Raw genomic sequence first — 22870 nt, 5'->3', positions numbered from 1 at the left:
GTGTTCAAGGTCAAATCAATGGCAAACAGGACGAGGTAAAGAATTTCATTCCAACCACTGACTAACAAGACAGAATGATGCTTGGTAGCTAAGCCTGCTGACATTTTGTCCTGTATCAAAATGTGTCAGAAATTGCAAAGGTGACTGCAGTACAGTTTAACCTGCCGTATGTTCTTCATCTCTGCATTTATATTTGAAAAGGCAGATTTGTTATCTGTGTTTTAAAGAACAGGGAAAGCTGGGACTTCAGAGGAGTGTACACTTTAAACACTCAGTACGGTATCATTTTGAGCATATACAGTGGTGTCTCGGGTTATGCGTTTTCGGGTTGCGCACCACGGCGAAGCAGGAAGTACCGGAACAGGTTACTTCCGGGTTTTGGCGCTTGCACATGCGCAGAAGCACTAAATCACGCTTTGCGCATAAGCGCTGAATCGCAACCCGCACGTGCACAGATGCAGCGCTGCGGGTTGCGAATGCTGTGGGTTGCAAACGTGCCTCCTGCACGGATCACGTTCGCAACCCGAGGTTCCACTGTAAAGTGTTTCACACGCGCTGTCAATCATCTTTCCAACCCTTAAGAAGATACCCACCCTATTATTCTGATGGGGTGCAAGGCTGAGGCACAGCGGCTTCCCAAAAGCTCCCACAGTGAGTTTATGGCACAGATGAGATTAGGAGTAGAATCTTCCTACCATGTTCTCAGCTGCTATGCCAGCACTATTGCCTGTTAATGCTGCTTCAACTGCAGAGCTGGATAAAAAAAGTGCATGCAGAAGACCACTCTGCTGTTCCCAGGCAGCCACTAAACAGTTCCCTATGGGCCATTGTCTGAACATGGGATGAGAGTCAATAGCAGCTTGACAGAGATGACGGCTGACTGCAAGGAGGTTGTCACTAAGGAATACTGTTGTAAGGAAGACTTCCTGCTGTGTAAGGAAGACCAGCTACGGGGGATAGCCAGCAAAGTCACATCATGCTGTTGACGGTGGTCTTATGTTGCTCCTCTGCGGCTGAAGACAAGAGACGAGTCTTTTTGAAAAAGGTTTTTTTTTTATTTGTATGCCATCTGAACATCAGATATACCTGGTGTGTGTTAGCGTGAACCATTTGTACATTTGAATTCATGGTGCCAAAACCCTCCCCAAGACCAAAAAAAAAAAATCACTTCCCCAGAACATCTGGACTGGCTGAGACGGAGAGGAAGATTATAGAGTGCAGGAAGGACAAAATAAAGGGAGAACATTGGGGGGAGAGGGGGAGGAAGGTTCAGCCAGTTGAGAGAGATTTCATGCGAATGCAAAAAATATTTTGTGGCATGGGAGTTTTGCAAAATGGGAAGAAAAAAAAGTGTGAGGAAAGCACAGAAAGGAAATGGCGATGCAGAAGGTTGCGCTACTCAGATGCCGGTTAACACCTTAAATATACTTCATCGTTCAATGACATAACGCCTGGGTTAATAGCCCCCTGCCTCTTCCACACAAGAACACCACCCTCATGTTCCCCTGGACTTGAACAAAATTGTGGCGTTGGCACTACACTGTTTAGACCTGCCGCAAAAATGTCAGTTAAGTGACGCTGAAGGGGCAAGGATCCTGGTCTAGGGTCAGTAACTAGCTTTCCTGGAAGATTACTTTGAGATGATGATAAGAGTGGCAAGCCAGGATCTCTTTCTTTTAATTATTCCCCACGGTGGACTGCCACAGACACTGCTTCCTCTACACACACACCCTACTTCCAGGCTGGCAAGTTTCAGGAGGCTAGCTTTTGGCCCTGGGACCACCACAATTGCTGATCTAGTTTTAAGAGTGCTCACCACATTGCAATCTCCCCTTCCCCAGTCCACACCACTGAGTGCAGTGGTGGGGAAACCCAAAGTAACCACACTTGAGTCTTGCGGCAAATCCTCCTAGATCTCAATATATGGATGCAGGAAAGCTGCTACGGTAATATGCCGCTTTCGGTGGCATCCCCACGGCTGGTGTCATGTGCAGCCCTGCCCTCTGCCTAGAACGGCTCATCCGTCTCATTTTGGATGTTCAAGGGGTGGAAAACAGTTTTAAAAGCCTCTGGGTGGCCTAAAGACGGCCAGCTGAAAATAAGACCAATCTGCAGTTGTTGTTGTTTTTTTTAAAAAAAAGGTTACTATCATACAGAAGTTCAGTTCTTTCCAACAGCATATCTTGTTGTGAAGTTAAAAGGCAAGTACATTTCTAGCCTTTTTAAAAAAACAACAATAATAAAGGACAAACGGCATGCAGTACAGAACCCGGAAACCTTCGGAGCCACCGTTCAAAAGTGACTTGGGCCATCTCTTGCTCTTTTTATGACCGTGTTTTTTATGAACGTATTCAAGCGGGCTCCTACCTGTTAAGGCCTCAGAATTCAAGAGGGAGTTTTTAAGGTGGCTGGAGGCCTCAAATTCTTTTCGCTGACATTTCAGCAGTTGTGGTTGTTGTGGATTAGCAAACTGGTCTCGCTTTGGCTGCCTGAAATCTCTGTATTCTGGACACAAGGTTAAGGGAACTCCCGCTTTCTAACTAGCCACTTCACAGATGACAAAATTCCTACATGGAATGCAAGACTACAAAGAGAGTTTGTGGGGGAAACCCACACACAAACTCACAGATAGCTTTTACTTTTTTTGCTGTGCATGCGCATGCTGAGAAGCTGCAATCAGCCACAGCTTCCCAGGGCATGTACACATGTGTACAGTCATGTTATGCTACAGTGTACATGGAAAATGCCTTCTGTGTAGGAATTTTGTGGATGTATGGAGGTGCTTTTGGCGGCTGGGTTCCTACCAGTGTCAAAAGACTTGGCCCACCCTTCTGCCGCCCTCAAGAAAATGGGAAGCAGTTTTTTTGTTTGTTTTTTTAAGGTAGCATAAGCCTCTCTCCTTTTATTTAGGATACTGCCGCTGCTCCCTTCCCCCCCACCCCCAAGAAACTCTCCTTTTTTATTATTTTAAACATTATTATTTCCCCATCCCAGTACAAAGTTCAGCAGGTAAAAGGTTACATGGAAACTGGAACACACAATCGTATAGACAAGATGGATCAGATGAGGAAGTCTTAAAACTTTCCGAGTGAGAAGTAAGAGCAAAAGGGGGGGTGGGGAACAAAAAACACCCCACCAGTCTTCTAGCCTTTTGTCCCACCCCCCCCCAAAAGGTTTCACGCACCAACTCTCCAAAGCAACAGCCAACAGTTCCCAACTCTGCAAGAAAAAAGAAAGAAAGATGGAGCCACGTCATTCAACTGAACGACCCTCTCGGGGGGATGCAAAATCTGTCACAGCTCACACTGTAAAGAGCCCCTCACCTATGTTAGCTTTTTGGCTTTGTTGTATAACGAATCCACTACTTTACTCATATTCTGAATGGTCTCCAGAGCAGCTTCGTACGTTTTGTCTACAGGCGGTTCATCAAAAATAATCAGGACACCTTCGCCTTGGTCGAGGATCCCTGGCAAAAGAGAAAAGCTCCCGTTAGGCCTCTCCATATGTAAGATGACCCCCCCCCATTTTTTACATTTTACAGCAGAAAAAAAACATTGTCTTATACACAGAAAAGTACAGTAAGCCAGATACGAATGGTGCCAGCCTCAACCAGCACATGTTAAGATATGGATAATGAAGAACCCCCAAAGGTGTGAAGCTCCTCAGGTCTAATAGAACTATGGTTACCAGATTTTTTTCAATGAATCCGGGGACACTTTTTTTTTTTTTGAAGCTGAGTAGCAACAGGGAGTCAGTAGTGGGGATGGTGAGGCAAAAGACCCTGGCCCAAGCACACATGCATATTGTATAAAGGTGCAAAGCCCTTCTTTCGCACCCTGTGAAACATAAATGCGCAGAGTTTTTTAAAAACTGGGCAATGGCGCACTGCCCGCCCGTGACTCCCGAGCCTTCCCTGATCTCCTGCCCCCTTTCCGCTTTGTTTTGACTGATCAGGGGAGGCTTGGGAGTCACGGGTGGGCGGCTGTTTCCCAGATTTTTAAAAACTCTGCACATTTATGTTTCACAGGGTGTGAAAGGGCTTTGCCAGGCAGAGAAACCGTGCGCCTTGCACCCCTCCTGGGCAACGGCTGCCCGCCTGCGGCTCCTGAGCCTCCCCCGATCTGTCAAAACAAAGGAAGAAGGGGGCAGGAGATCTGTACCGCTGGACGTCCCTGGTTCCCCCTCGGCAGTGGCGGCGGCAGCGAGCATCTCCTGAAGCCAGCCAGAGCCAACTGCGCTACCAGGCTGGCTCTGGACTGCTGAGGCTGCCGCTGCCACGTTTCCCGGGGACAGATTTGCTAATCTGGGGACATTCTGGGGACGTAACTTGTCAGGGACAGATTTGCAAATCCAGGGACTGTCCCCAGGAAGATCAGGTAACCATAAATAGGTAAAGGTAAAGGGACCCCTGACCATTAGGTCTAGTCATGACTGATTCTGGGGTTGCGGCGCTCATCTTGCTTTCTTGGCCAAGGGAGCCAGTGTACAGCTTCCAGGTCATGTGGCCAGCATGACTATGCCGTTTCTGGCGAACCAGAGCAGTGCACGGAAACGCCGTTTACCTTCCCGCTGGAGTGGTACCTATTTATCTACTTGCACTCTGACGTGTTTTTGAACTGCTAGTTTGGCAGGAGCAGGGACCGAACAACAGGAGCTCACCCCGTCGCCGGGATCCGAACCGCCGACCTTGACCGGCAAGTGCTAGGCTCTGTGGTTTAACCCACAGTGCCACCTGCGTCCCTCAACCCTAAATACAACCCCTCTTTCGTTTGTCCTCTGGCACATCTAAGCTCTTGTTCGTACACATCATGTTCTTGGAGGTGGGGAAGCAAGGCAGGACAAGCAACCCAAGACTGTGGTGGGCATAACTCTTTCACATTTGCCAAAGGGAAGGGGATTTACCGTGGAATTTCTTGTCCAGGATCATCTGAGAGAGTTTCCTTTCCACATCGGCCTGAAAGAGAACCAGGAGACGATCAGCTTCTTAGAGCCAACGATGGACCAGCTGGTTTTGCCAGCCTGAAGTTTTGCTGTTCCTGGGATAGTAATCTTGAAATAAACCACCTAGAGGTGCCTCACATATGCTCTAGTGACAGCAAGAGTTCCTGCTCTTTTCTCCACACAAAAAAACCTCCCATGTCTCTCTCACACTCTTAGCACTGAACTGAGCAATGGACGCAAAAGACATGACATTTGTCATTTTAATATACACAACATTTCTGACACGCTCTAAACCATACAGTAAAACTGTTAGTTTATGTATAAATATATTTTCGAAGGCTGAAGGCTCTCTATATAAGCAACTGATTATAACAGAAATAAAAAAGGTTTTAAACAATGCAAGTTTATGTTGTTCTTTCATGTGTTTTATAAAGGGAAGGGGGAGAGAGAGATTATCAAATTGTTTGTATTCCTTCCCTTAAATGTACCATTTCAATTAATGCTGTCATTGTGGCAAGGTATCAAATTTTATTAAACCATTCTCATTCTGTTAGCACTATGACTGTTTGGAAACAGTTTAATTTTTTTGACTAAAATTATGATGTTCTGACCTCATGTTCTTCAAGGTACCCCTGCCCGTCAGGGCCAGTCGTGACCGACTCTAGGGTTGCGCGCTCATCTCGCTCAAGAGGCTGGGAGCCGGCGCTGTCCGAAGACACTTCCGGGTCACGTGGCCAGCGTGATGACGCTGCATCTGGCGAGCCAGCACCAGCGCAGCACACGGAAACGCTGTTTACCTTCCCACTAGAAAGCGGTCCCTATTTATCTACTTGCACTTAGGGGTGCTTTCGAACTGCTAGGTGGGCAGGAGCTGGGACCGAACGGCGGGAGCTCACCCCGTCGCACGGGGATTCGAACCGCCGACCTTTCGATCAGCAAGTCCTAGGCACTGTGGTTTATCCCACAGCGCCACCCGCGGTCCCCACATGTTCTTCAAGATGTGCCAAAAATATTATTCAAGGGTTCCTTGGTATGAGGTACCCAATTATTTCTTGCATACACTATCTCCCTCCAAAAAACCTTCAAATCTTTTTGCATGTCCATAAAACACCAACATAATCTGTGACTTTCTCCCACATTTTCTTCATGTTCCACTACTTTATGGGTGTATCTTTGTTAAGCATGGTTAAATACCAGTTGTGTAACACACACATGGTAATAAAGCTGAATTTGTCATAAATATTTCTTTTCACTTTTTTGCCTGTCACATTTCTAATCTTTCCCCCCACTTATTTCTTTATTGTCTTCATATATACGATAACAGATGTTTACTTTTCCTTTGTGAAATTATTTCTCCATCAATTCAATTTTAATTCTACTTCCTCTTAAGATTCTGTACTGTATTTGTACAATTTAGCTGAAAATACTGGTGTTAGGGAGGCTTATTGGCTTCCAGGCAGTTTGACAATTTATCAAGTGTTAAATAATGACCATTTTATTATGGTGCTTATTATGCCATAAATCTATTATAATCTGGCAACTGGAACATCACATTATATAGAATAGGTTGAACTTATGACACCCTCAGATGACAGGACTTTCTTATAAATGTCTCATTCCCAGCACTGGCTGAATAATTAAATTTGATTTATTAAATTTAAGACTCTTGGGATTATTTCTTCCCTATGAAATTATACATGAAGATCATAGCATCATACTGTCAGTTTTTGTCAGTTTCACAAACAACCAATTACAGAAGTTTAACAAAACTTTAAATGCAGTTTAATGCCTGCTCTGCTCTCTCTTCCCTGAACTTTATGGCAGCAGGTAGGCCCCTTCTTTTTAGCAACTCCTAACTACTAACAGGAACATTCAGAGCTGTTGATGTACATGCAAGCTTACGTAGTCTGTTGCATCCATGCTCTTACCTTTGACAGCTTGATAAGGCTAGATATGTGTTCAATCTGCAAAAGAAATTGAGAACGAGTGCCAACACGATTCGAAAGTAACAAATACACATGTTATGGTTTTCATTTGCTACACTTAGCTGAAGAGGCAGTCAGTATGCAACAGCTGTGTAGATTCTGACACCTTTTAGGACATTCTCATGCCAGCAGCCAATTCCACTCATTTTAACTTAACACACAGTTCAAGTCGCTCGCATTATCCATTTATTTCCAGTAACCTCTTGATTAAATCTGCATTACTATCTCTAAAATGCAATACTAGATATAACCTAAAGTCCAGTACAAAGACCAGCAGTCATCCACAGTAAGTGCTTTTTTAAAAAATTAAAAATTTAGTTCTTAACATGAAGAAATGTCACTCAAGGTCTCCAACCCATTCTATGGCCCTCAAATTACCGTCCTTTTCGCTCCATAAGACGCACCTGACCATAAGACGCACCAAGTTTTTAAAGGGGGAAAGCAAGAAAAAAAAAATTCTGCGAAGAGCATGCAAGCGGCTCTCGCTTTTCTTGCTTTAAACCCTTCCGTCCCTCCTTCTGCTTCGCTGAGAAGACAGCAGAGCAAGAGCGATAGCTGCACAACGCCTCTTGTTCTGCTAGCTTCCCAGCAAAGCGGGATGAGGGACGAAAGGGAGCCCTTACAAGGGAGCGCTGAGCCGAGCCTGGCAGCAGCTCTTGCTGGCTTGTTTGGGAGGTGTGGGAAGGGACAGAGGGCAGCCCGTCAGTCCCTTCCCCCACCTTGGGGAAAAGCCCCCAAGAGCCACACACACACTCCGTGTGGCTCTTTAAAGGCAGTGCTGAGCAGAGCCTGTATGTATCTCAGATGCAAATGCAGACGGGAGGCTGCAGGCGGGGGAGCACATCAGTCCCTTCTCCCTCCTCGGGAAAAAGCCCCCAAGAGTCGCACAGAGCGTGTGTGTGGCTCTTGGGGGCTTTTCCGCAAAGTGGGAGAAGGGACTGATGGGCTGCCCTTCTCCCTTCTCAGGGAAAAGCCCCCAAGAGCCGCACACACGCTCCACGCGGCTCTTTAAAGGGAGCGCTGAGCAGAGCCTCCCGTCTGCATTCGCTCCATAAGACGCACACACATTTCCCCTTACTTTTTAGGAGGGAAAAAGTGTGTCTTATGGAGCGAAAAATACGGTACCCAACCTGTTTATCAGCAAACCATCTTACACAAGTCTTACAAACAGGCTTAGTCAGAGTAATCAATTCTTAAAATTAGGGATCTGCCACTTTCAACCATTACCTTTAATAACAAATGTCATTGCAGAATTTGGAAGCGGCAGAAGAAATCCAGGACCCCTGGAACTATCAATCAATGACTCACCTGATGTCTCAAACCACTTAGAGATCCCCCATCTCTCTTTTTCTGCCCTGCAATTCCAGTTATACTACTCCAGAGCCTAACCAATAGTGTAAGAGAATGTTTTACCACACTCTCGAGAAATGCAAAGGAAAAATCTGCACACAGGGTTTTGAAAACAGCCTGCTATTACTGCCAATACTTTTGGCATTGGGCATGGTAATGGTTGTTTTGAAAATTTAACTGGGAAATCCAAGTAGACGACCGCCAACCTCATGGAGGCTGAAAAGATGAGAAAGGAAGCTCTTCCAGTGCTTCTTACCTGAACTCTGGAGAAAGGCTCAATGACCCGGATCAGGTTTTGTTCCAATAAGTTATCATAGAGTTTGCCCAAATGTGTGTTGATGATGGGGTCATCCCTGAGTTCCACTTTATAATCTTTCAGAGCCTGTGAAAGATTGGATTAAGTCAGCAATGAGCACAGAGGACGAGGCTGCAACCATTCTTAGGGCCAAGGGAGTGAAGGCTCCTTGGAATCATTCTGAGACTATTTGTGTCTAATATTATACAGGGTTGTGTTTATGCTGCATTTAATAGAATCAAGGCACCTGTTCCAAGAAAAGAAGAATTGTGCATATTTGCAGGTGCTTCGGCAATGTACAATTTTTTTTAAAAAATGTCTACTAATCTTAGGTGAGAGTGGAAGCTATGCCGAGGCCTGAAACTCCAGTCCTTGACCTCTGGGAATACCATTCACTCTCTGTGCAAGTTTCTTCACATCTAACTTGGACTAAAACGAAATAAAATAAACACACAGCTTGCTCTTCAACCCCTGCCATGTTTTTACCCATCCTTAGCCCAGTTACTGGAAACGTCGGGGAACAGTTGCCACTCTGGAACTCTTAACACAAAAGAAGTGTTTTCACCAAGCAAAAATGTTCCTAGGACTTCTTCAGTTGATTTACATCTGTTACCCTTTTAAAGTGTGTTGTGGAAGGAGGGATTATTGGGTTGTTTTTATTATGTATTTTCTGTTTTTTATATTGTGATTTTCTGTTGTGAACCGCCCTGAGATCTACGGGTATAGGGTGGTACAGTGGTACCTCGGTTTTTGGACGTCTCTGTTACCAAACGTTTCGGTTTTCAAACGCCGTAAACCCAGAAGTAAATGCTTCCGTTTTTGAGCATGCCTTGGAAGTCAAACAGCTTCTGCTGAGTGTTTCTCAATGAAATTTGCAGACTGCCCTCTGCATTACGTTCGAAAACTGAGGTACCACTGTATACAAATTTAGTTAAATAATAATAAACCTAATTTCCACTCATGTTAAGATCCAATTCATCACAAACACCACTACTCCCGGTATTTCCACTCTTCCTATTTTTAAGAACCAAGAGGTTCTTAAAGCAGGAAAGGTTGCAACACTCTACATCCACTTTCCTGAGAGTAGGCACTAACTGAACTCAGTGGAACAGCTGAGTGAACAGGACTGGATGAGGCCACAGCCTCTCTTTGTCCAACAGTGGCCAGTCAGATGTGAAAATGCCCTTCCCCTCATTCTCCCCAAGTATGCAGAGATCTACTGCCCCTCCATGTGAAAGTTCAGTTTTTAAGCCTATTAATCAACCACCTAGTCGAAGAATAATTAGCCCATTCCCCATTGTGCCTACTCACCTTTTTGAAGTCATCCAGTGATCTATTCTTACTAGCCTGTGCCACACATTTTAGAGCTTCTGTCTGTGGGGGAGAGAGAGGAGCCACCGTTAGCATTTTCTGGGCCACGTGAACGGCAGGTTGCGTTTGCGGCACTGGCACTTGAGAAAAATACTTCCCAGGAGTCAGGGGGAAATTCAGGAAAGGACATCAACTAGAATGCTACGTATCTGTTCTAATTCCATCCTCACTCAAAGCAAAACAGTTGCTATATCACAGAAGAAACAGACTATACAGCTCTAAAGAACAAGCGACCGAGACAGAAGAACCCTAGCTTGGGCAGCAGAGACCCTCAAGATGCAACTGCACAGCACCTCAAGTCTTCCAAACGCTCCCTACTTCAGAGACCCATCTGCAAGGCAGCCCAATTCACTGAAATATTAACGGTGGGAGATGGGACTCAAGGACAAAAAAGGTAGATTGGCGTTTCTGTACCTGTCTGCCTGCATACCGCAGTGCAAGCTTCCCGCTCACCAAGGCCTGCACATCTTCAGGCCTGAAAAGGACAGAATATAAAATGAGAGGTGTTGATTCATCATGCCCCTGGTTGTTAGCAGAGCTCATTATAAGCAAGGCACTTATATATCCATTCAGTTAGAAAAACTGGGAACTCAGAATCTAGTGGCCTTTTCACCCTCCCAAGGATCTTCTTCCTTCAAATGAAGGGAAGCACTGCCCTGGCCTCCATAAAGACAGAAGGTTTAAGAAATCCAGGCTGCCTTCTTGGGGCAGTGCCATTTCCATGTACCAAAGAGGCCTGAACGAGATTTACAGCAGAGAGAGACAATGACTAGTATGCTGGTTATCTCTACCCCTTCCTAAGACCCTTAATCCTTCTTTCTTTCTTTCCACTGCCCCCTGCATTCTTGTCTCCCTTCTGCAAGCTTTGACACTCATGAATTATGCCAGTTAAGGATCCCGGTGCTTCATCTAATACCAGAGCATGTGTCTTGACCCAAATGACTGCTGAAAAAAAAGGGGGGGGACACAAGGGGCTATTTGCATTCCTTTTGCGATATAATTAGCCACATACAGGTTCAGCATGATCTTGCACAGCAGCATGTATTTCAACGCCGTGATAGCTTTGGGGCTGTCGATGGAATCGTAACCCTCAAACGCCTCGTAAAAATAGGAATATGCCGTCTTCCAGTCCTTTTCTTCCGCTGCATGAATGATGCCTGTTAGAAGGGAAGGTAAACACAAGGACCAGGTTAGAGCATCCAGTTTCGCCGGGAAGGATGGAAGCAAAGTCCTACTTATCGGTCCTTATAGGGAGAGACTGTCTCGAAGGGTCATTTCTCCCCTGCCCTTCTCTTTCTGACAAAAGAAAATCAATGTTATCAAGAGGGCTGCATCAGTTCAGCCAGTCCTCAAATTCTGCACTAATGCAAGCTAATTGGCATCAGTTCCCCAATGCATAATTTTAAGGGTTGCAGCTGAACTGGTTTTAGCGGTTGCCCAAAGGTAAGAGGGGAGAGGCACAGCCATGAAAAATTAAAGGACTAACACAGGCACCTAATATAAAATAATATTAGAAGCAAAAAAACTTGTTTTGATGAATTGGAAGAGCGTCAAAAAGATTCCATTGAGCACATGGATTGATAAAATTGACAGACTAGCTACATACGAATGAATTGCATGTTGACGCAAAATAAGAATGGGTAAATATGAAGAAATCTGGAACGAATACTTAAGTGATAAGGTGGATAGTGGAGGGAAGTAGGGGGAGGAGAGAGAGGTGGGAAAATATTGTTTAAAAAGGTGTAATCATAGGTATATCAGTGTATTCAAATCTGAATTGTCAAATTGTGTTATTGTTATTATGGTTTTTATTACGGTTTTTGTTGTATGTGTCTTTTGCGGTTGTTGTTTGTATTGAAAAAATGATTATTTTTTTTAAAAAAGGACTAACACAGGCACTGGGGAAAAGAGACCATCTAAGAATGTACATCAAAAGAAGCTACATTTGTAAAGGGGTGGGGTCCTAACAGCTCTGATTGCTTCTGCATTTAATTACTTCAGCTTAACTCTGACAAAAGGAGAACTGAGGGGCTTTTCCAAAATCTACCAAGCTCTGGCCAGTTTTGCCTTCATCTTGCACGATATGCATCAGTTAAGACAGCAATTAAGACAAGAGTTCATCTATTTTTGTTTTGCTAGACTTCCCCACGCCTGTATTTTGGGTTTCACTGCGGAATCTCTAGAGTGAGAGTTGAAAGTGATCCTGCAGATTACCTAGCTCAGCCACATGGCCTAAGAACCTAACCAAGCTTCTTTTAAAAACTTCCTAGGGGGAAGATTCTCTAAAGCTCCCTCGGTGGATTGTTCCAATGCAGTATCTATTTAATCACATTTACAGTGGTGCCTCGCAAGACGAAATTAATCCGTTCCGCGAGTCTCTTCGTCTTGCGTTTTTTTCGTCTTGCGAAGCACGGCTATTAGCGGCTTAGCGGTTATTAACGGCTTAGCAGCTTAGCGGCTTTAAGAAAAAGGAAACAAACTCGCAAGAACTCGCAAGACGTTTCGTCTTGCGAAGCAAGCCCATAGGGAAATTTGTCTTGCGGAACGACTCAAAAAACGGAAAACTCTTTCGTCTTGCGCGTTTTTCGTCTTGTGAGGCATTCGTCTTGCGAGGTACCACTGTATCTTCTTTCCTTCTACTGCCTGTCCTATGAGAGACTACAAACTCATGATCAAACGAGCACAGCGGCAGCATCTCATTTTCGCACAACACACCACGGCTAGTGTTTATCGCACGAGGCAAAGGATAATAACCCCAAGCACAGCAAGCATGTATGACACAACTGCTGCCTGCATGACTTACCTGACTGCATGTCCAGCGCCGCCTGCAGCTTGGGTGGGCAATAGATTGCATTGGCTGTGGTTCGGGCAGAGGTTAATGCTGCTCTTGCTTTTGGCAGGTTGCTCAAGGCATGGTAGGTCTTGCTCTCCAACAGCTGCACTTCCACTAGGAGGGCCTTGTCGTCCATCTTTTTCAACTCCCGCAAAAGCTGTGAGCCTGACAAAAGTCATACAGTGGAGCCGGATGTCTCAGAGAATCGCTTTCTGGAGCCCCCCTCTCTGAACTCTCAAATACTTAAAATTTATCTTTGCTACTCAACAGAACTTGTGATATCAAGGGAAGGAATTCAGCACTGTGTTCTCCTGATCAATGCAAGATTTTCTGTTCGCCAGACAAAATACAAGAGCTGATCTGGAGGAACAAAAGCCCCGTTAGCTTCTGCTAGCACATCAGGTCAGCTGAATTGAGACTGGTCTGTGGAAAGCCAGGGCGATATTCAACTATGTTTGACTCAAGAGTAGACCCACTGAAATTAATGGACCTGACTCATTTCAGTGGGTCTACTGTGAGTAAAATACCACCCATGGTGTCCAGTTTTGATGGGAGAAGGCAGGTTCTATCCCCAGTTCCACTATGAAGCAAACTGGACGTTCTGTCTCATAGGATTAAGTGACATAATGCTATTAGGAGACCGAGATAAAAGTTAGGTACATACAAAGCTAACATATTAAGGCTGAAAATGAATCCTGTGTTCTTTGACAACTAACATGAGACAACACTGCCCTACCTGCCTAGTCAGGTCATAGAAAATCAGCCACCGTAATTACGTATATGTGCATACCACCATTAATAAGAGAGTTAAGTGACGCAACTCTGGGCATGAGGAGAGTTCAGTGCAGAGTCTCAGTCAGTTAATCAGAATAACTCAGGGTCACTATGACACTGAGAGAAGAGGCAGAACCTCACTTGGTTTTAAAACTGAATCGAAAGCATGGATGGGGAACCTGTGGTCTTCAAACTCCCATAATTCCTGATATTTAGCCATGCTGGCTGGGGCTGATGGAAGTTGGGAGTCCAACAACTTCTGGAGGGCAACAGGTCAGCCAGGCTACCAAAGTCTTACCCCCTGGCAGTGTTAGAAACTGAGTTATAAAAGCTAGGAGCAAAATTGCTCCTGGAACCTGAGTTACAGGCGCAAAACCAGAATGGTTAGCATCTATTCCCCCCCCCCTCCATAATGCATCAGAAGTTTTTATTATTTTTCAAAAAGCATGAACTAATATGCAATTCACACCAGTGAGTGACATGTTGTTAATATCATTTTTAATAGTTTTGAATTGGACACCACAAACGCAAATGGGGCTTAGCTCTTGCAATAGTTGCCAAAACCATGTTATTTCAATAATTAATATTTACAGATATCTGTATGGCAACACACACACACACACACACACACAGAGAGAGAGAGAGAAAGAGAGAGAGAGAGAGAGAGAGAAAGAGAGAGAGCGAGAGAGAGCCAGGAACACAAAACACAAGAGACACAGCAGTAAACTCTGCAGAGAACTGGGAGGAGGGGAAAGGGGGAAACACAGCAAGTGGAATGTGCTGGATTCGGCTGCGATCAAGAGAAAATGACTATATGGTAGAGAAACACAAGCAATGAGTGCTGCCCCCAATTCAACCCAGAAGCAGACCATTTCATGCCCCCCTCCTTCATGCAACAGTGAGACAGAGAGAGAAACCAAACAAATATATGGGAACTTTCCCTTCTCTGTACTACCTAGGGAACTCTCGCCTTCAGGGGGCTCACCTTTCCTCCCCCGCCCCTCCGTTCTCTCTGCATTGTATTCAAACGAATCAGGAAATTGCTCTTAAGTTTACTCTGGAGTCTGGCCAGCCCACAGAGAGAATGGAGAGAAAGGGAGGGAAGGAGGGAGAATAACTGTTCTACTGCCTTGTGGGATGAGAGGGTCCTAGGGTTGGACATTAACTCTAATGCAGGAGCTGCTGATGCTGGAGAAGCAGAATGAAAGGATCAGATCGAGGTGAGGAGGGCCTAACTCTTTGAAGTCCCGTCAGGCAGACACGGTCATTGCGATGAGACATTCCCTCTCGCAAAATTCGACTGTTTGCATTAAGAGTTTTGAACGCTGCCTCCAGGAAAGTATGCAAGGCCAAGGGTATGTCAAATGAAAACGGAGCACCTTCATAATTTTTACTTTTAACAACAAGCAGGTGAATCGAACCTTGATGGGGAAGGTAGTTTGAGGAGTTGCCAAATAAAGTATCGCCATTTATCCAACAGCTGATACTGTGAACTGAACACATAACATTTAGGGTGAGTAATTTTGGCCTTTGTCCTGATCCAGGAGGACTCTTTGGTTTTGCCCACTGTGCTATATGCTCCATGTATTTATTTGTTTTCTGCATTTATCTTTGTAGTTTCTTAAGCTACAGAAATGTTTAACTTTAAACATGTATTTATATTTATAACTTTATATTCAAATATATGGTTCCAGACAGTTTTTATTGGAACCCAAAGACTGAATTCCCTGAAGCATCCTGTCAATACATGATGCTAAAGCGATGAACACACTTCTATGAAGCAGGTTTAGAATAAGACGCAAGTGAATACAGTAATACTTCCACGAACGTCTGCCTTGTCTAGCGTCATTCCGGTGAACAAACCCAGAATTACCGGAATGTGTTACTTCCGGGTTTGCAGCTCACGCATGCGCAGAAGCGCAAAATCACACTTTGCACACGCGCAAACCGCTCCGCGAGCGTGCTCAGATGCAGCGCTTTGCCCTGCGTCCTTTTCGGCTAGCAGCCGGGGCTCCAAAACGGATCCTGGCCGCAAAACGAGGTACGACTGTATTAAGGAGCTCTATTCCTTCTAGCCAGTATGAAATCAAAATAGGGGCAAAGACGTGCCCAGCTGGTAATCTACTTACCTAACTGCAACGCTTCTTGATACCGTTTAGTGTCAAAGTACAAAGAAACCAGCCTTGCCTAGGAGAGAGAAAGGTAAATGATGCGTTTCAATGAAAATTAACTCTATGAATGTGAAATACTTATTTCAGACAGGTATGAGGAACCTTCCGCCCTCCAGAACTTGTTGGAATTTAACTCCCATCAGCCCAAGCCCGTATGACCAGTGGTTAGTGGTGATGGGAACTGGAGTGTGGCAATATCTGGAGTGCCACAGACTGCTCATTCCTGACTCGGAAAGCAATATATGTGAACCACGGAAGAGGCAAGGCCTTTGCTGAGAGGAATTGCACGGCAATGCAGAGTAAAGTCGGACAGCAGAGAATGCATGGTCGTGCGGTAATAAGTTTGAAGGGGAAGCTGTTCCCAACATAGTTTGAAGGGGAAGCTGTTCCCAACATAGGAAGAGGCACAACGGGGGAGAAACATGAGCCAAGGAGCAAAGGATGTAACTGAAGCTTATTTCCAAGCCACACAGAGCAGAAAGACCGAGAAGCAGAAATCCACAACTACAAATGTATCTGCAGTCAAATACAAACTTCTCTGCAGTGGCTAATCCAGATCATCTTCCATCTTCAAATCCCCCCCCAAAAATAAAAATCAATGAATGCAGACGGCATTGAAAGGCTGGGAAAATACCTGCTTTTTTACCAGTCCTATATAGCAAGCACAACCGTGGGTGTTAAGGGGGAACACATGTCGACTGTTTGCATCACAGACAGGGGAGGAAAACTCCCAGAGATGCAAGTCTGCATAAAGGTGGCACAGAACTATCACACCCAAAACCACCATTTGAGAAACCTGGTAACAGGTCAGCAATAACCCGGCGAAGCAACGCAGCGGAACGTGAATAGATAACAGTTGTCTGGGTTCAGTGCCCCGTCAGGTAGTATGGCAGGTTTCCAAATCCGGGGAATAAACGAGAGACCAGTGTGCACAACTTAGCTGTACCAAGTCACATGGATATACAGCATACCTTACCTCCAGAGCTTGGCGCAGGAATGTCCTCTTCTCGGATTTGGCCCATTCAATGCATTCAAGACACAGGTCAACCTTAGAAAAAGAAAGAAACCACATTCAAATTGCTTTTTTCTGGCGCTCTATACTTTCTAGAAACAACGGAAGAGATTTTTGTTTTGACCAGCTTTTCCTGACCGAGGCATAGTTCTCTGCCTTAGATATGCCTTTGGTATTGATTTTAAGCATATTTTCTGTTATCTTCTATACTTTAAAAAACCTATTTCCACTTTTTTTAGACAGACAAACTTTATTCGCATTAGCCAACGGCCATAGCAACATAAGACAAGCAATATATACAATTAAAAAGACAACAATGGGTAAAAAGGACAATCAAATGACCAAGTTTATCGTTCAGATAGCATATTTTCTGTTATCTTCTATACTTTAAAAAACCCATCTCCACTTTTTCATGATAGGGTGAATATTGTTTATTTCATTAGCCTCGTTTTACAAATGTCACAAGAACATTTACAGTACTTGCTCCAGCGCAACCGCCACCGTCTAGAGATTGTCTTTTGTATGAAGTTCTGCGTGCCTTCCTCTGAATAGGATCAGCTATAACAGAACACCTGAAAGCGACTGCAAACACCACGTTTACAGTTTTGCTTGAATTTTAATTCTCACCTCTTGTCCTGTTGCTGCCTCCATGTCTAGGAAAAGATCTAGCAGAGACCGAACCAGGCGAGCTGCCTTCGCCTTGCTGATGGAGTTTAAGAAAGGGCGCACATACTTCAGAAGTCCTCCAAGTTCTGCATTCAAAACAAAGTTATGAAGCACAGTTCAGGTTCTGAAGCTGTACAATAACACAACAGAAGCATAATGGCTCATTCCTGAAGTGGCAATGACCACAGTTTAAAATCTAGTGCCAATTAGATTCACACAAACATTCACACAAACTGGCTCCAATTCTTTGGTATTATTATTTTTGGGGGTGCGGATTACCTGTATGCTCCCTTGTAGCATTTTTTCAGGACAGTTTTCCATCTTCTCTATGGTGCTAACTGCATGATAAGCGTTTGTATGGGTATGTTTCTTTTATTAAATAACAACCATGGGGGGGGGAGTTTAAATGCTTTCCCCATAGGTCCTTTCCCCACCCCCAGCAGCTGCTTTTTAGTAAAGAAAAACAAGCATACACTGACCAGTCTTATGACTACATGTCTAGTTTGGTCTACAGTGACCAAATCCAAAATTAGCATTCTTCTCTTGTTGAGATACTTTTCCAGATCCCACAAACATGACATCAGAGCAGTAACTGTTCAGAGAGCAGTAACTTTTCTAAGGTGACATTATATTCTTTTATTCCTTTTCTTATTCGTTATTCACCACCTTTCACCCTAAGGCTGGGCATTAAAACCCAGTATTAAAAACAGATTAAAATGGTTAGGTGTTATTCAGCTGCTTTAAACAGAATTTACCTTCCGCCTGCCCCGTCTTGGCCAAGAGACTCCCCAGTTCCAGGATGCTCTGCTCTTTGACTTGTACGGCCTCTTCATCGTTCTCCTGGACATCACGCTTCACTGGAAAAAAGAAAAGGTTTTCAGAAGTTAAGACAAGCCTCTGCACCTAATCAAGGATTGTTCAGGCATAATTTGGCTCAATCATCAGCTAGCTTCTTGTGATCCCATAGCACCTGCCTCTCAGATTACGATTAGGAGTTTGTGACACAGAGTAGAGAAATTCAGTAACATGAGGCAGCTCGGTTTTGTGTCATCCAGCATATTTGGCATAATGTAATCACAGCAGCAATGTGGACACAGCTACAGCTGTGAAAAAGCATCTTCATCGCTCTCTAGCGTGTCACCAGATACTGTAAACAAGTCTCTTCACACCAAGAAGAGTGGTTATATCACTAGTTTTAGTGCACTTGCATGAAAGAACATGCACAAAAAATAGTGGTATTCAGAGAAACCAGCACAGTACCATTTCCTGCTGTATACAGCTGCCAATATGTAAAAATATAAACTAAGGAATGAAAAACTACAAACCGCCTTTTAAGCATAGAATATTGGCTTCAACAATACAGAAGGACTACTTCACACTATTATAATGGAATCCCCCCCATTAGTAGGTAGCCATATCAATACTTTTCTTCTTGCCAAAACTTACATTTCTAGGCAAAGAGGCATCTCTCATAGTTTAATTGTTCCCAATCCACAAGGAACAAACGGTTCCCATCAGCCAAGAGTGAATTCCACCAAAACCTACAGGACTAGATAATTTTGTGCATTTGCATGGGGCAATATCAAGTTTTCATTCGCTGTACACACGTTCTGCTCCTACTGTCAATCTTAAGACAAGTAAAGCTCCTCTAAGCAGGTGCTGTTCTCAGGCTAATTTTGCCTGGGGAAGGAAGAGAAGTGGTGTCTGGTGGCTTTTTTCATTTAATATGATCTACAGAAATGTAGCTCAAGTCTTGAACTAAGAAAGGAAAAGAATATATTTTAAAATATGGGAAGGAGGAAAGGAGAGTTTGCAAGGGGCAGGCCAAAACAGAGAGGCCCTCATGTTCCCTGGCACAACACCCACATTCTAAGGGCATTCCATTTCCTAAACTTTTTATAGTTGAAGCTTTGTTTCAAAGGGTGTATTGCAGCTAGTCTTCTTTGTTTCACCCTGATTCCCTACTCTGCTCTTTGTGTGAAGTGCACTGAAGGAAGATGATCCACTCTCAGCTGCTATCAACACATGCAAACTGCAAACCTGTATGAGAACTTCAGTTGTTCTGACAGTAGGTAAAATGGATTACTCCTTCCTGATCCCAAAACCCACCTTCCTAGTTATGCCTTTAGAAATCCCAAGCCATATTACTTATTTGAACAAAGTCCAAATTGTAGAACATCATAAGAAAATCCCTCCTAGATATGAACATTGTCCACATAGCCTAGCATTGTTTCTTTCAGTGGCTACCCAGATGACTCTGAGAAGGCAGGATGGCAACAGCACTCTCCTGTTGTCAATCTCAGCATTTGGTACTCAGTGGCACATTGCCTCTGAACCTAGAAAAACTGCATATACAGTGGTACCTCGGGTTAAGTACTTAATTCGTTCCAGAGGTCCGTTCTTAACCTGAAGCACCACTTTAGGTAATAGGGCCTCCTGCTGCTGCCACGCCGTCAAAGCATGATTTCTGTTCTCATCCTGAAGCAAAGTTCTTAACCCGAGGTATTATTTCTGGGTTAGCGGAATCTGTAACCTGAAGCGTTTGTAACCCGAGGTACCACTGTAGTCATTACGGCTAGTAGCTACAATGACCTACCCATCACAAATTTTAGCAATACAGTTTTAAAGCCACCCAGAAACCATCACATTTTGTGTCCCTGTACCTCACTCCCACCCTTCAAATCTAGTTACTGGGTAAGAGACGACTTGCACATAAATTGTCCTCCTTCCCCTAGTAAAATAGATATGGGGTGTGTGTACACAAAATACCATCTTTTATAGCAAATATCAAGCATTAACCCTCTCACAAGAAGAAAGAGGTTAGGCACGCTCCTGAGGTGATTTGGCAACACCCTCACTACACAACCCATGCTGCTTTCCCATGAAATCGCTTCACCACTAACCCCTCTTCAGATTCATCGCTCACAGTTATCTCCCCAGCCTTTGTTCAGACCTACCCTCTTCTCCTACCTCTTACTCCACAGCAAACCTCCATCATGTTTTTCTCAAAACTCACCACTTTCTTTTAAAAAAATTTTTTTAGTAAATAATAACATCTGTCAGGAAGATTGTCTGACTGAGCAGGGGGGAAAGGGAACCTAGCCGGACCTCCTCCTACGAGGAGGAGAACTGTGATCTCCCAGAACCGGCATCACAAAGCACTCCCTTGTTCGCATCTGCACATCCAGTTGCTGTTAAAAGCATGGGAAACGGGATCCATGTAAAAACCACTAGGAAGCTTATTGCTGGGCCAACTCCCCCTACCCCAAAACTCCCTCTCCTACCTTTACTTCAGCCAGGAATCTCATGCCATCAAGTTGGCACCCTCTTCCAACTTCCATCTTGTTGTTCCTTCTCTCCACTGGCAGCACCCACCGAGACAAACCACTTTCAGAAGTCTGTGCCAGTCTTCTCTCCCCCCCCCCGCCCCGCCTCTCCTCCCAACAACTTATTCCTACCTCTCTGATTGAAATCAGATTTCGGAGGGAGGGGCGGGATAGGGTTTGATGGCTGCCTTGTCCCGAGGCTGAGATTTGGGATGCACCTGACGAGCAGCTAGGAAAGATTAGGGAGACCTGGATAACCCGAGTCCGGTGTTCTCGCCTCCCACGACAAAGAAGAGGCTGGGGGTGGGAGAGGGGCTGGGGAAGGGGGAGCCTGTCAGGGGAGTCCTCCCCACTCCGCTTGCCTAGGCCCTTCCGATGCCGACCCCTCGGCCCGTTTCCGAGGCGGCCCGGACTCCCCCATTCCCACAAAGCCAAGCCTCCTCCCCCCCGAAAACATCCCCGCTCCCCAACTCCCCTCCCCGCCCCGGCTGCCTTCTCCCCCTTCAGAGCCGCTCACGGTGAGTCAGCAGCGGCTCCGGCCGCCAGCCGCCCCTGCCGCCGGCCTGCTGCGCCCGCCGGAGCCCCCGGCAGCCGGCGGAGGACGGCCGGCACTCCCTTCCCTCCGGCTCCTCACCTATGGAGTGCAGGATGCCAATGGAGGCCTCCCGGTCGGTGCTCAGCAAGGACTGGGCGCGCTGGAACTCCAAGCCCGCCGCAGCCGCCATCTTGGAAAAAAAAATGCCCAAACTCGCTCACTCACGCCGGCCGGAAGCACAGGGCCTCACTTCCGCCGGAAGCCGCTCGCCCCGCTTCCTTCTCTGGGGCTTTTCCGTGCCGCGAAACCATAGAGATACGAAAGTGCTTCCTCTTTTTCCTTCCTAGCTCTATGGTCGCGGCGTCCGCGGCGGAGCGATGCTTGCTGGGAAATGTAGTACTCGATTAGTGCGGGGTTGCTAGGAGACCGGAGGAGACAGAGTGCGGCAGGTTGCGGCTTACTCATCCAAATGGGTCCAGTCGTTGTTTGACTACACCTCCCATCATCCCTGACCGCTCGTCCTGCTCACTAGGAATGATGGGAGTTGTAGTCCAACATGTGACTATGTTGGGGGCTTTTTTTGTTATAAAGCCCTGGTGAAAAATGTCAAAGCAAGTGCAAAAAATGTCTCTGAGCATGCACAAAGTGCAGCTTCCTCTCCCCGCCCCCCTCAGCCCGTATATATCACATGAATATACTGTATAACCTGAGCCCCAGCCGCTCTCTTATCAGCAATGAAATCAGAATCCTGTCCATTTCAATGGAAACATACCTGCTTTAAAAAGCAAGGGATCAATTGATCAAACCCTTACTGGGAAATTTCCCGGGAAAATCCGAAGCGTCCCATATTAAATATCTTTAGGAAGACAGGTCAAATGATATTACACTGGGGGTGGCAAAGTTTCTTTCCAAGGTTATAAAAAACAAAGATCGTTATGCCCTAGATAAAACCAAATGACTGCCTTGGTTTCTTTCAACTTTCTGTCTGGATGTTTTAACTGTATCTAGTTTTCAAATTGTTTTGTGGGTCTTTGGGCTGCAATAAAGTATTGATTGATACCTGCTTTAAAAGTCTGTGGGCTCATCGCTGTGGTGTGCGACCCACAGACCGCTCCTCTTCCTCTTCACTGAAAGCGGTTGGATAACTCAGTTGAAAGAGCACAAGGCTCTTAATCTCAGGTTCATGGGCCCACATTCGGCAAAAGATTCCTGAATTCCTGAGGGTTAGGCTAGATGACCCGCATGACCCCTTTCAGCTCTACAATCCTATGATTCTGTGATTCCCTTTTTAGCAGCGTAAAAGTAAATCCAAGCTTCAGCCCACAGAGGCAAGGAGATATAATAAAAAATGCTTCCCGTGCATTATCTCAGTAATTACAGCAGTGTAGTGGTAAATAGGTCAATATTATTAACCCATGGGTTAAGAATTAAAGCCACCTAAATGAGTTTCAAACATCATCCCTAATCTGATGTCCTCCACTGAGGTCCAGCTCCGAGGGCCTTCTGGTGGTTCCCTCACTGCGAGAAGTGAGGTTACAGGGAACCATGCAAAGGGCCTTCTCGGTAGTGGCGCCCACCCTTTGGAACGCCCTCCCATCAGATGTCAAGGAA

At 45.3% G+C, this 22870-nt stretch overlaps 1 protein-coding gene across 1 annotated transcript; it reads right to left on the bottom strand.

The window, feature by feature from the left end:
• Window positions 1–1033: 1033 nt before the first annotated feature.
• Window positions 1034–21520, bottom strand: PSMD11 (proteasome 26S subunit, non-ATPase 11). The gene is made up of 14 exons (XM_081838072.1): window positions 21359–21520; window positions 18154–18255; window positions 17360–17484; window positions 16697–16768; window positions 15679–15736; window positions 12746–12940; window positions 10955–11099; window positions 10357–10417; window positions 9883–9945; window positions 8533–8658; window positions 6870–6905; window positions 4903–4954; window positions 3324–3466; window positions 1034–3219 (listed from the first exon to the last, which is right to left on the bottom strand). The coding sequence occupies exons 1-13, from the start codon at window positions 21447–21449 to the stop codon at window positions 3324–3326; spliced, it is 1269 nt and encodes a 422-aa protein (XP_081694198.1). The 5' UTR covers window positions 21450–21520; the 3' UTR covers window positions 1034–3219.
• Between the last annotated feature and the right edge of the window lie 1350 nt (window positions 21521–22870).

The sequence above is a fragment of the Podarcis erhardii genome (genome assembly GCF_964252035.2).
Source record: "Podarcis erhardii genome assembly, chromosome: 13".
Classification (NCBI taxonomy): domain Eukaryota; kingdom Metazoa; phylum Chordata; class Lepidosauria; order Squamata; family Lacertidae; genus Podarcis; species Podarcis erhardii.
The sequence above is the reverse complement of the archived record's forward strand: the minus strand, read 5'-3'. Positions and strand labels throughout refer to the sequence as shown.